Source organism: Rhincodon typus, chromosome 29 (genome assembly GCF_021869965.1).
Source record: "Rhincodon typus isolate 14 chromosome 29, sRhiTyp1.1, whole genome shotgun sequence".
NCBI lineage: Eukaryota > Metazoa > Chordata > Chondrichthyes > Orectolobiformes > Rhincodontidae > Rhincodon > Rhincodon typus.
The window spans coordinates 1,645,126-1,657,634 of record NC_063360.1 but is presented as its reverse complement, the minus strand read 5'-3'; the positions used below and the strand labels follow the sequence as shown (position 1 = coordinate 1,657,634).

The following is a 12,509-nucleotide window of genomic DNA, read 5'->3' as shown; positions in this document are numbered from 1 at the left end:
GCAGACCAGGCAGCATCGGAGGAGCAGGAAAGCTGACGTTTCGGGTCGGAATCCTTCTTCAGAAGATCCTTTTTCTGAAGAAGGGTCCCAACCCGAAACGTCAACTTTCCTGCTCCTCCAATGCTGCCTGGCCTGCTGTGTTCCTCCAGCTCCACACTCTGTTATCTCAACAAACCTTTCTCTGTCGTGATTTTGTCTGGCATGCCCTTAAATACATTGATTTGCCTCAGTTCCTCGTTGTTGAGAGTGGGATTCACATTCCCAGGACCCTCTGCATAAAGCCTTTTCTCCTGAACGCTCTTAATGACAATCTCATATTTACAGCCACTAGTTTTAGTCACCCTCACAAGTAGAATCATATTCTCTGTGTCTGTTTCATTCAAATTTTCTGATGGTCCAAAGCAACGTGGAGATGGAAAGTGATGAAGTCAATGAAGTGAAAAACTGTAACAAATAGATTTCAATTGGACAAATGTGTTAACACCCACTTTTGAACCTAAAAAGGATTAAGTGATAAATGATTTCTAAATGATAACAATCTAGAAAGAGTAAAGGTCCCACGATACATGGGGAGTTCACAGGTACACAGGTCATTAAAATGTCATGGACAGGTAGAATTAAGCTCAGAAAGACTTACAGAATGCCATGCCTTATATCCAGAGAACATACAAGGGGTTTAGAAGTCAGGTTTAGCTAGACAAGTCCCTGACTGGACTTCGCGTAGAACACTGTGACCAGTTTGGAGCCGTACCCCATAGATATGTTGTATTGAGCTGGATGAGATCAGAGTGCTGATTTACCAGACTGATATCTAAACTTCAACGGTGAAATTATAAGCAGAGATTTCCCAAACTCGGAGCATATTTCCTGGAATTTAGGAGGTTAAGGATGATTTGATCAAAGTTTTCAAGATATTAAGGCAGGGCCGATTGAAAGAAATGATTTTTGACAGTCAGGAAGTCTAGAACTAGGAGGCAGAGTCTAGAGCTAGATCTTCTTGGAGTGTTGGTGTGGAGGTGCTGGTGTTGGACTGGGATGGCCAGGATCAGAAATCACACGACACCAGGTTATAGTCCAACAGGTTTATTTGAAAACAGAAGCTTTCAGATCGTAGCCCCTTATCAGGTGAAGAGAGAAAGAAGCACACAGAACACAGAGTTTATAAGTAAAAGATCAAAGGGTCACACCACTGATAAGGATGTATTAAACAAACGTAAGATGCTGTTAAATCTTTAAGCAGTTAGAAGGTTTAATTGATCAATATGTTTATGTAAATCCCCAAATTTCTTTCAATTCACAGTCCTGAGAGAACTAAAGAAGAGGTGACATTTTATAAATTCCTGCTTTAGAAATAAAACCAGTCTGACTCCAAACCAAAACACAAACAGTTTCACACCTAACATGCATTGTCTGACCTAAAATGTCACCTCTTCTTTACAATGATAAAACCTTCAGTTCTCTCAGGGCAGTGACTTGAAAGGAATTCAGGGATTTACATACACATATTAATCAATTAAAACCTTCTAACTGATTAAAGATTTAACAGCATCTTAGGTTTGTTTATTACATCCTCATCTGTTGTGTGACCCTTTGATCTTTTACTTATAAATTCTGTGTTCTGTGTGCTTCTTTCTCACTTCACCCAATGAAGCGGCTACACTCTGAAAGCTTGTGTTTTCAATGAACCTGTTGGACTATAACCTGCTATCATGCGATTCCTGGAGTGAAATTAGGAAATATTTCTGCACTTGAAAGTTCAGAGAAGTTCCAATGAGATCTTGACTGGAAGATCTAAAAGGATCTACTATCTACAAGAATGAACTAATGTTTTCAAATGAATGATACGGATCATCTGTTAACCTTTTACTTAAATGCACCTTAAGACCCAAACATCAATTAGTCTAAATGGGGTGCACCCTGTTTCTGCCTAATTGCTTCATTGCCATTTCTAAACATCCTGCAGTTTATACCACCTGTAACATAAAAAAAGTGTAGAAAATTTAATGCAAGGCCAGGGCTATTTTAATAAACTGCTTTCGTGTGACAAAGGCCTAGGATTTTGATGGATGAACATGTAAATGATTTAAAAACTCCCAAGTTTGGTTTCTCCCAAGTCAATTAGAGCTGAATACTTATGTGTATTCTTGTCTTCTAGTTGAAAAAACTCAATAACCCTTTGCTCCAGTATTTTTCAGTAAAAAGCTTTCCTTTTTTAAGAAAATAAAATGCTGTAGGTGCTGCATCTGAAGTAAAAACAGATACTTCACAAGTGGCAACTGATACTCCATCTATTGTTAATTCTAAAACTCAAATTGATGGGGTTTTTTATTAACTAAAGATTTTAATGCATGTTGGGCATAGGCAGCTATACAGAGTTACATCAGTGATCAGCCAAGCACCGAATGGTGTGAAACAAGCTAGAGGAGTCAAATGGTCTCCACCAATTGCTATGCTGCTCTCTGTCTCCCCTATCAATCTTTTTCGTCAAGTCTCAGCCTTCCCCCTTCCTGGACAGAAAAAAAAGCTTCAGGAAAATGAGCAGGGCTGTGGTAAGGGAGTGGAACTATTTGCGTTGCTCTTTCACGGAGCTAGCACACATAGAGTAGACTGAATGTCCTCCCTATCTGATGTAAGGGTCAATGATTGTCACTTTGGTGCATCCAGTATTCTGCACTGGATTGCAAAACCCTCTTTAAATGTAATTTGTGCAAGCAGCCAGATACACAGAGGTATAGCCACATGGAACACACTGTATGTGCTGAAAGCTCAAAAGAGATTCTTTCACGAAGTTCCCAAAGTAGTTCTCCAAGAGCTGAAAACCGCTCAGTGACTAATGTGTTTTAGTCTCCGATCTGGAAAGCAACCTGGGACGTGGGATTGCACACTGGAGCACCAGGAATGTTAATACTTTATGAATCTATTAATACAGGCAGGGATAAGTAGCATCTGGAGACGTTGCTGTTCACCCGTCAGTCACTGCTTGGAAAGAGTCCCACTGCAGGTGACCAGGTCGAATTTAACCAGACAGTTTGTACCAAAAATGGCCTCATCAGATCAGCTATTTATTACCAGTAACAGGCAGGGAATATCTCAAGGGAACATTAAGTAAAAGCTAAATAAGTTAATGGATTCATCCTTAGCTCAGCCGATGGTATTACCACCCCAGAGTCAGAAGGTTATGGGTTCGGGTCACAGTCCCAGTGAGCTAGGAGATGGTAGCTCACATTACAGAACGCTGTGCTGATGTGGAAGGGATTGGAGTGAGGATTTGTTCTGCTCTTCCCATCTAACTGGCCCATCTCAACCGCATTAACAGGTTGACGTCAATGCAGCTGAAAAACTGGAGAGGGATTTAACGCATAGCTGATCAATGAAGCCTATTTCACACTGTATGTCAAAAAACTTAGCCCCACCATTGAATCCAGCTCCCTCACGCTGTCAATCAGTAACCCAGCTCCCTCACACTGTCACTCAGTAACCCCTCTCCCTCCCAGTGCCCTGTGTTACTGACTGTATTTGTACTAATGTTAAACCAGCTCCCTCACACTGTCACTCAGTAACCCCTCTCCCTCCCAGCGCCCTGTGTTACTGACTGTATCTGTCCTAATGTTAAACCAGCTCCCTCACACTGTCACTCAGTAACCCCTCTCCCTCCCAGCGCCCTGTGTTACTGACTGTATCTCTACTGATGTTAAACCAGCTCCCTCACACTCTTTCAGTGACCTCCTTCCCCATTGTCGAAACTTGTTAACTTTATCTCGATTGATATTAACCTTTCTGCTGAATTCCTGCCTCCAGGTAGAATCCTTTGTTAATAATCATAGCCCAGAAACCTCTGATTTTGTGAAGGCACTGATTGTAATTTTGGATGAAAACAGCTAATACCCCAGGGTCTGTACACATCTTCAGGATTACCTTCCCACTTGTACAATGTAGAATGACTGATCAGTCAGTTATCATCCAGTACAATATCGCTAAATGTTAAAATATTCAAATTAACCGATTATGGGAGAAACAATCAGAACTAGGGCATAACCTGACAATAATTACTTTTAATTGTTTAATAATCAGTTGTCAATATGCATTTTGTCGGGATTTTTAATTGATATTATCAATATTTGTGTGGTGTTATTGTGATTAATCCCATATTTATAAATTTGTGAATGACCCCACAGATGGTAACACTAGATGTACTCATAATGAAAGAGTTTGTGTTTATTTATCTTCTATCAGAAGCAGTGTGAACATTACTGACTAAAATGTTACTGTACACCTGTACGATAGGTATCTCTCTCTCCTATATCTCTGTATTGCTGTTCTATATGACAAGTATCTCTTTTCTACAAGGCAGTAGTGAGACTGCAACTGGAGTATTGCATATAGTTTTAGTTTCCTTACTTGAGGAGGGATGTAGTTGTATTGGAAACATTTCAGAGGAAGTTCACCAGATTGATTCCAGGAATGAGGGATTTGTCTTATGAAGAGAGATTGAGCAGTCTAGGCTGATACTCTCTGGAGTTTAGAAGAATGAGAGGAAATATAATTGAGGGATATAAGATGCTAAAAGGTGTTGACAAAGTAAATGTAGAGAAGATGCTTCCTCATGTAGGGCAATCTAGACCAAGAGGTCACAGTTTTAGGATTAAGGGGTAGCTGATTTAAAACACAGATTAGGAGAAATTAAAAACCAAAAGAACTGCAGATGCTGTAAATCAGGAACAAAACAAAATTGCTGGAAAAGCTCAGCAGGTCTGGCAGCATCTGTGAAGGAAAAAACAGAGTTAACGTTTCGGGTTGGGTGGTTCTGAGGAAGGATCACCGGACCCGAAATGTTAACTGAGGAGAAATTACATTTCTCAAAAGGTCATGAATCTGTGGAATTCACTCCCCCAGAGTGCAGTGGAAGGTGGGACGTTGAGTAAATTCAAGGAGAAGATAGACAGATTGTTCATTAGTAATGGGTTGAAGGGTTTATGGACAGTGGAGAGGAAGATGGAGTTGAGGCTGAGATGAGATCAGCCATGATTGTATTAAATAGTGGAGCAGTCTCCTGCTCCTAGTTCTTGTGTCCTAATGTTGGTATATCTCTCCTATATGACTGATGTGTGGTACCTATAACATTAGTGTGCTTTTCCTAAACGGTATCCTCATGTGCCCGAGAACAAGGCTATGTCCTGTCTCGGATTAGTGTGTGCCTCCTATGTAAGTGGCATGTTCCTCTTGTTCTAGATCCTACTCTGTCAAGACCGCTCAGGATTTTGTTTCAATTGAGTCACATCTTACTCTTCGAAACTCCAGTAGAAACAACCTCTCCTCATAGTCACAGTCAGTTTTGTATTCTGGCCAGTGAGTTCACTCTCATGGGCAGTTCACAGTCTCAGTCAGCCTACGTTCATGGTCAGTGAATTCACACTCATGTCAGTCCATTCTGGCAGTCAGTGAGCCCACACTGTCAGTGAGTTCACACTCACACTCTCTTTACTCTCAGCTGGTGAATTCACACTTTCAGTCAGCGTGTGCACACTCAGTCTGTTCACATTCTCGGTCAGCGAGCTCGCACTCGCAGTCAGTGAATTCACACTCACTCTGTTTACACTGTTGGACGGTGAGCTTACATGAGCAGTTAGTGAGGTTACAGTAAGTGAAGCTATGATTTACTTGGCACTGACTGGAATTACTGAAACATTTTGGGTAAAAATTCCTCTTCTCTCCTATTGGAGATTACCATAAGAGGAAGAGTGTGTGTTGCTTGGAGCTGCACAGCTCAGTTCCCTCCCAGTTTGACTATCTTCGATGGTGATCAATGGCACACTCTCCTTCAAGCACCTGTATCTGCCACACCTTCTTGGCAATTGTTTCTAACATTTATGATATTTGTGGAATCTACCTGAGTTTATAATGCAGGGAAGGGCTCAGTCTTGATCTCTTCATGACTCTCATTCTCTGTCACACTCTCTTGTTTTCTTTCTCTCTCTCTAACTGTTTTCACTTGCTTACTTACTCCGTTGAGTCTAATCTTTCCTCCTCACTCTCTTTCATTTTCTGTTTCCCTTCACTTTTTTCTTTATATTCACTCCATTCATATTTCTAAGTCAGAGGTCACGCAACACCAGGTTATAGTCCAACAGGTTTATTTAAATTCACAAGCTTTCAGAGCTGAAGTCACTTCACCTGATGAAGGGGCAACACTCCGAAAGCTTGTGATTTTAAATAAACCTGGTGGACTATAACCTGGTGTTGTGTGACTTCTGACTTTGTCCACCCCAGTCCAACACCGGCACCTCCACATCATATTTCTAACCCTTTGTTTATTCATCGAGCAATTATTTGACTTTTGTTTTAGGAACAGGTGAAGATATTCATTGTTCAAAATATGGCTCAGGATCAGGGGAGATATGTTCCATGAATTATTTCCTTCTGTCTCTCTCTTGTTCTTTTAATTTTTGCTTCTCATTATCTCTTTCAAATCCCTGTATCATTCCCTCCATGACAAATCCAAAGTGATCCCCAAATGACCCATTGTGTGTTCTATGCTTACTTTATCCTCGTGTCCCTCTTGTTCTCCCCTCATAGAAGTGTTCTCCCTTACTCTTTTCTCTTTCCTTTCGATACTTTAACCACCTCATTTACCTCTTTGTAAACCCTGAGTTTTATTCTCCACCATGTAACGTCTTCCTTCTGAAATTAAGCACAGATCTTATGGCCCCAGCCTATATACTTTAAACCAGTTTCTTCTGCCCAAAAGTGAATGCAATATTTGAAATGCATTTATCTAGCCGCAGACTGAGTCTTGATTCATGTAACTCTGCCCCCCATGTTAATTTTTCCCTGTTGCCTTTCTGGACCCTCACTATCATTGCTCCAATCCTTTTCAGTAACCAACCTGCTTGTACTTTTCTTCTGCCGCTTTCTTGTCTGCTTCAGCCTGCTCTGCTCGGTCGATAGCATTCTCCTTATCCAGCTTCAGCATCTGCATCTTCTTCTTGATGGCTTCCATGGCTGTCAGAGGGGGCTGAGGACCACACGCGTGAGAAGGAGTTTAGAAAACAGGGAAGGTCTCTCTCACAGAACTTGTAGTGGAGGCAGAGCTGGTGCAGCAGGGTGAGGCAGCGAGAGCCACTGAGCTAAGCAAGCTCAACTCACCCTGCTTTAAATTCCTCAAAAGAAAGGAATTACATTTTTGGAAAGTCTCCCCTTTCTCCCCATTGGCCTCTGCTCCTTGGATTTGCCGAATGTCTTTGGAATGAGCTGGTGTAATCAGCTGCACTTGGTCATTGCCCGTATATGGGGCTGTGTTTATTCTGGAGAAGATTGGGTTGCTGTATTTAAAACCCAAAGACAGGTTCTGAGAGGGGAGAAGGTGTTGACATCTTCATGCCCTCCCTTTTGACAAATTCATCAACGCCTCGGAAGTCTGTCAAAGTGAACAGCTCCAGCCTCTTAAGTAGCAATGACAATGTTTTGCCAGGGAGATTAAGTTGGCTGGGTTTTAAATATTTTCCTCTCTTACTCAGATTTCATTAACCCTTTCAGCATACGTTTGCACCCAAGTGAAGATGATTAAGGTTCAAAAAACCTCTGGAAATTAAAAAGCTGGTGAAAATAATGAGGGTGAAAGCTGCTGTCTTAGTCCATACCAGGTTTCTGTGATTCCAGTCCCACAGAAATCCTAGCAGACTGTAATGCTCTTCGAAATGTCGGAGCAAACCAGTTAAGTTATTATAAAGAACTGGAGCACTGTTTTTCTACACTCACCGCTATAACTGGCCGGACAACTTGATACAATGTCAAGTCCTTTTCTCATTTGTCAAAACACACTCATCCACGATCACTCTGGAAGCAAATATCAGCTTTTTTTTTTACTGTAATGAAAATAGTCTTATTTCAACTCCTCCCCGTCCTTCACTCTTGGTGACATAGTGCTTATGATCCTGCAGGATACTCCAGAGCAGAGAACTAATGATCTAGTATCAAGAATTCATCAATTTCCGATCCAGCACACTCAATAAGTCTGGAACTTAAGGGCACGGTGGCCCAGTGGTTAGCACTGCTGCCTCACAGCACCAGGGGCCCGGGTTCGAATCTAGCCTTGGGTGACTGTCTGTGTGGAGTTTGCATATTCTCCCCATGTCTGTGTGGGTTTCCTCCAGGTGCTCTGTTTTCCTCCCACAGTCCAAAGATGTGCAGGTTAGGTGGATTGGCCATGGGAAATTGCCCATAACACTCAGGGATGTGCTGACTACAGGGATTAACCATAGGGACTGTGGGGTTATAGGGATAGGGTGAGGGGGTCTGGCTGGTCTGCTGTTCGGAGGGTTGGTGTGAACCTAATGGGCTGAATGGCCTCTTTCCGCACTGTGGGAATTCTATTCTATCGTCTGGTGTTATAGCTGGGACCTTCATGGACTAGAATGGTGTTAAAAAAGGGAGAAATAAGGACATATACTGGCTCTAGTGGTCACCTGACCTCAGTTGAGGCATGGTTCATGAACTCAATGTGGGATTATCAAAGCCACCCAATGAGAAAGTAATATTTCCGAGAGACAGTGGAACTCAGATCTACATTTCATCTTTCAATTTACAGCAGTATGATAATTTGTCATATTGGGAAATGGAAGGCTTGCCTACCAATAAGCCAACTTGGAAAGACAATGGAGCCATTCTCAGAAATATAGAAACAAATTTCAATAGCTGCTTTTAAGGTGCAAAGCAGAAAGAAAGAAAAGCTAATTAGCAGCCACAAGAGCTGGAAGTCTCCCTCTCGCTCTCACTTCCTCTTCCTTTGAGCCTCTCTTGATGACAATGCCCAGTGAAAAAGCAAGTTAGGAAAACAACAATTGACTGGCAACTGGAAGGAATCTATAGATTCTGCTACTACTGAGTCGCCCATTAAACAATTGTGGTCTCAGATTAAAAATTCAACACCTTAAGGACTCAAAGGACTTTTGAACAGCATAGTGTTTCTGTAACAGACACTTTTTAAAACCTAATACTTATGTTTGTGTGTGTATTTGATGTCATGTTTTATTATTTTGCCTCAAGGGTGTAGGTAATAAAATGTCTCTTGCTTTCACTCATTGAAATCTTGTAAATTGGCTCATAAACCTGGTTAGTACTGTGTTTAATTGAAGTGTGACAACTACATATTAAAATTAAGCAAAAATAATTGTCGTGACCAACTGGAAGGAGGTTAACAAAAGCCAACTTGCCCCTCCTTAACTGGTCATAACAGTACTCAAATCAGTGAATCTTAAACTACTAGATGGCTGTAGAAACCCATCGGATTCACTATAGCCCTTTAGTGAAGGATGTCTGCTATCTTTACCTGGTCTGGCCTATGTGTCATTCCAGATCCACAGCAATGTGGCTGGAGTCCTGACTGCCCTCTGGAATGATTCAGTAACCAGCTGCTGAAAGGAATAAAAGCAAGCAAATCCATCACTGACCTAACACCAGACACGGACAGATGCCCATTCACCATGTAATTCCCTCTTCACCAACAACTAGGGGCTTGTTCAAACATTAAGTTAGCAACAACCTGACACAGTTATGCTCCCAGAATCATACCTTACAAACACCACTATCACCATCCCCCTGGGTACATACTGTACCATTGGCAGCATAGACCCAGCGGAGCTGGTGGCACGGTGGTACACAGTTGGAAGGGGCTCTGAGAATTCTCAATATTGACTCCAAACCATGATGCCTCATTACATTAGGTCAAACATGGGCAAAGAAACCTCCTGGTGATGGCCACTATCACAACCCTAGTGGAATTGTGCACAAGAAGTCAAGTACTCTCACTTAGCTGCTGAATCAGCTGGTGAAACTCCAATTTGAAGAAGTGCTGAGGGTGGCACTAGGTAGGATGTGTACCAGGTAGGAACTTGAATGTCCACCACCCAGAGTGGCTCAGTAGCACTATTACTGACCGAGCTGGTGAAGTCCTAAAGAACATAGCTGCTAGGCTGGGTATGGTGTGCAGCAGGTGGTGGGGGAAGCAACAAGAGGGAAAAATCATACTCAACTTCATCCCCGCCACAGATACACGTGATAGTGTCAGTAGGAGTGAGCATCGCACAGCCCTTGTGGATATGAAGTCCTGTCTTCACATCGAGGATCTGTTGAATAACGCTATCACGGTGCTTAAAATGGGATTTTCAACAGATCTAGAAACTCACACCAAGTCAGAAGTGGGGATGTTCGCTGATGATTGCACAATGTTCAGCACCATGTCCTCAGATACTGAAGCAGTCCATGTTCAAATGCAGCAATGCCTGGACAATATCCAGGCTTGGGCTGACAAATGGCAAGTAACATTCATGCCACACAAGTGCCAAGCTATAACCAACTCCAACAAGAGACATTCTAACCACCACCCCTTTACATTCAATGGTATTACCATCACTGTATCCCTTACTAACAACATCCTGAGGGCTACCAGAATCTGTATGAGAACAGCTGTATAAATACAGTGGCTACAAGAGCAGATCATAGAGCCATAGAGATGTACAGCACAGAAACAGACCCTTCGGTCCAGCTTGTCCATGCCAACCAGATATCCTAAATCAATCTAGTCCCATTTGCCAGCTTCTGGCTCATATCCCTCTAAACCCTTCCTGTTCGCATAGCCATCCAGATGCCTTTTAAATGTTGTAATTGTACCAGCCTCCACCACTTCCTCTGGCAGCTCATTCCATGCACGCATCACGCTCAGTGTGAAAATGTTGCTGCTTAGGTCCGTCTTAAATCTTTCCCCTCTCACCTTAAATCTATGCCCCTCTAGTATTGGACTCCCCTGCCCCGGGGCAAAGACCTTGACTATTCACCCTATCCACGTCCCTCATGATTTTATAAACCTCTGTAAGGTCACTCCTCAGCCTCTGACGCTGCAGGGAAAAGAGTCTCAGACTATTCAACCTCTCCCTCCAACCCTGGAAACATCCATATAGATCTTTTCTGAACCCTTCTCAAGTTTCACGACATCTTTCCCATTATGGGAAGACCAGAATTAAGTACAGTTTTCCAAAAGTGGCCTAACCAATGTCACAATATGACCTCCCAGCTCCTATACTCAACGCACTGACCAATATAGGCAAGCGTACCAAACACCTTTTTCACTATCCTGTCTACCTGCGACCCCACTTTCAAGGAACTGTGAACCTGTACTCCAAGGTCTCTTTGTTCGGTAACACTGTCCAGGACCTTACCATGTATAAATCCTGCCCTGATTTGCCTTTCCAAAATGTAGCATGTCACATTTATCTGGATTAAAATCCATCTGCCAATCCTCGGCCGATTGGCCCAGAAGCTTGGAATTCTGCATCTTCTGTCAACCACCTACAAGACACAAGTCAGGAGTGTGATGGAATACTCCTCACTTGCCTGGATGAGTGCAGCCCCAACAACACTCAAGAAGCTTGACACCATCCAGGACAAAGCAGCCCGCTTGATTGGCACCATGTCCAACAGCTTCAACATTCACTGTCTCCACTCCATCTACCACTCAAAACTCTTATGCTTGTTTTTAAATCCACCTGTGCTCACATCTTCCCTATCTCTATAATCTCCAGTAGCCCTCCAATTCTGGCCTCTTGAACATCCCTGATTTTTCATTTCTGATCCCTGAATGTTCCACGACTGGTGGTTGAGTCATCAGTTTCTGGGGTTCTAATATCTGGAATTCCCTTCCTAAACACATACCTCCTTTCCCTTTAACATGTTCCTTTTCATGTACCTATTTTGGTCATAATGCTCATCATAATGCTCTGTGAAGTTCTTTGGGGCATTTACTGCATGCTGGTGCCAGATTAATACAGTATCTTGCTGATGCTGTTGCAACAGTCATTATACATACAGCTTTGGTATGAGTGGGGTCTATCACTTTCTCTGGATAACCAGGGCTCAATAATAAATGCTGGGTAATAACTCCTCTCAAGCTGAACATGTTCACATTTTAAAAATTAAATTTTCTGGGAGTGTAGACCCTCACTTTGATCAAAACTGTGATGGAATCTAGCCGAAATGGATTGATGATAATTTAAGAAAAATGGTTTGAAGCTAAAGTTTGAAGACAGAATCTATGAGCATTAGCGAAATTGTCAAACAAGTTAAAAATAAAATGATCAATTTTCTGATGCATAATTTTAATCTTTTAATAAGACCATTAGACATAGGTGCAGAAGTTGGCCATTCAGCCCATCGAGTCTGCTGTCTCGTTCAGTGAGATCATGGCAGATTTGATAATCCTCAACTCCCTTTTCCTGCTTTTTCCTTATAGTTTTTGATTTCCCCTGACTAATTGAAAATCTGCCTCATCCTGGAATGTATTTAATGACCCAGCCTCGACAGCCCTCTGGGGTAATGAATCCAAAGATTTGCTACGCTCTGAGAGAGGAAATTCTTCCCCAGCTCTGTCTTAACTGGATGACCCCTTATTCTGAGATGATGCTGTTTGGACCTAGAATCACCCTCAAGGTGTAAAGGTCTTTCAGCATCTACACTGTCAA

At 42.3% G+C, this 12,509-nt stretch overlaps 1 protein-coding gene across 1 annotated transcript in view; it reads right to left on the bottom strand.

Moving 5' to 3' along the window:
- Nucleotides 1–7,203, bottom strand: part of LOC109925811 (tropomyosin alpha-4 chain) — a 90,589-nt gene extending 83,386 nt beyond the window's left edge. The window contains exon 1 of the mRNA XM_048614333.1: nucleotides 6,884–7,203. Within this exon, the coding sequence (XP_048470290.1) occupies nucleotides 6,884–6,997 (114 nt within the window). The 5' untranslated portion in view covers nucleotides 6,998–7,203. The remainder of the gene's footprint in view (nucleotides 1–6,883) is intronic.
- Between the last annotated feature and the right edge of the window lie 5,306 nt (nucleotides 7,204–12,509).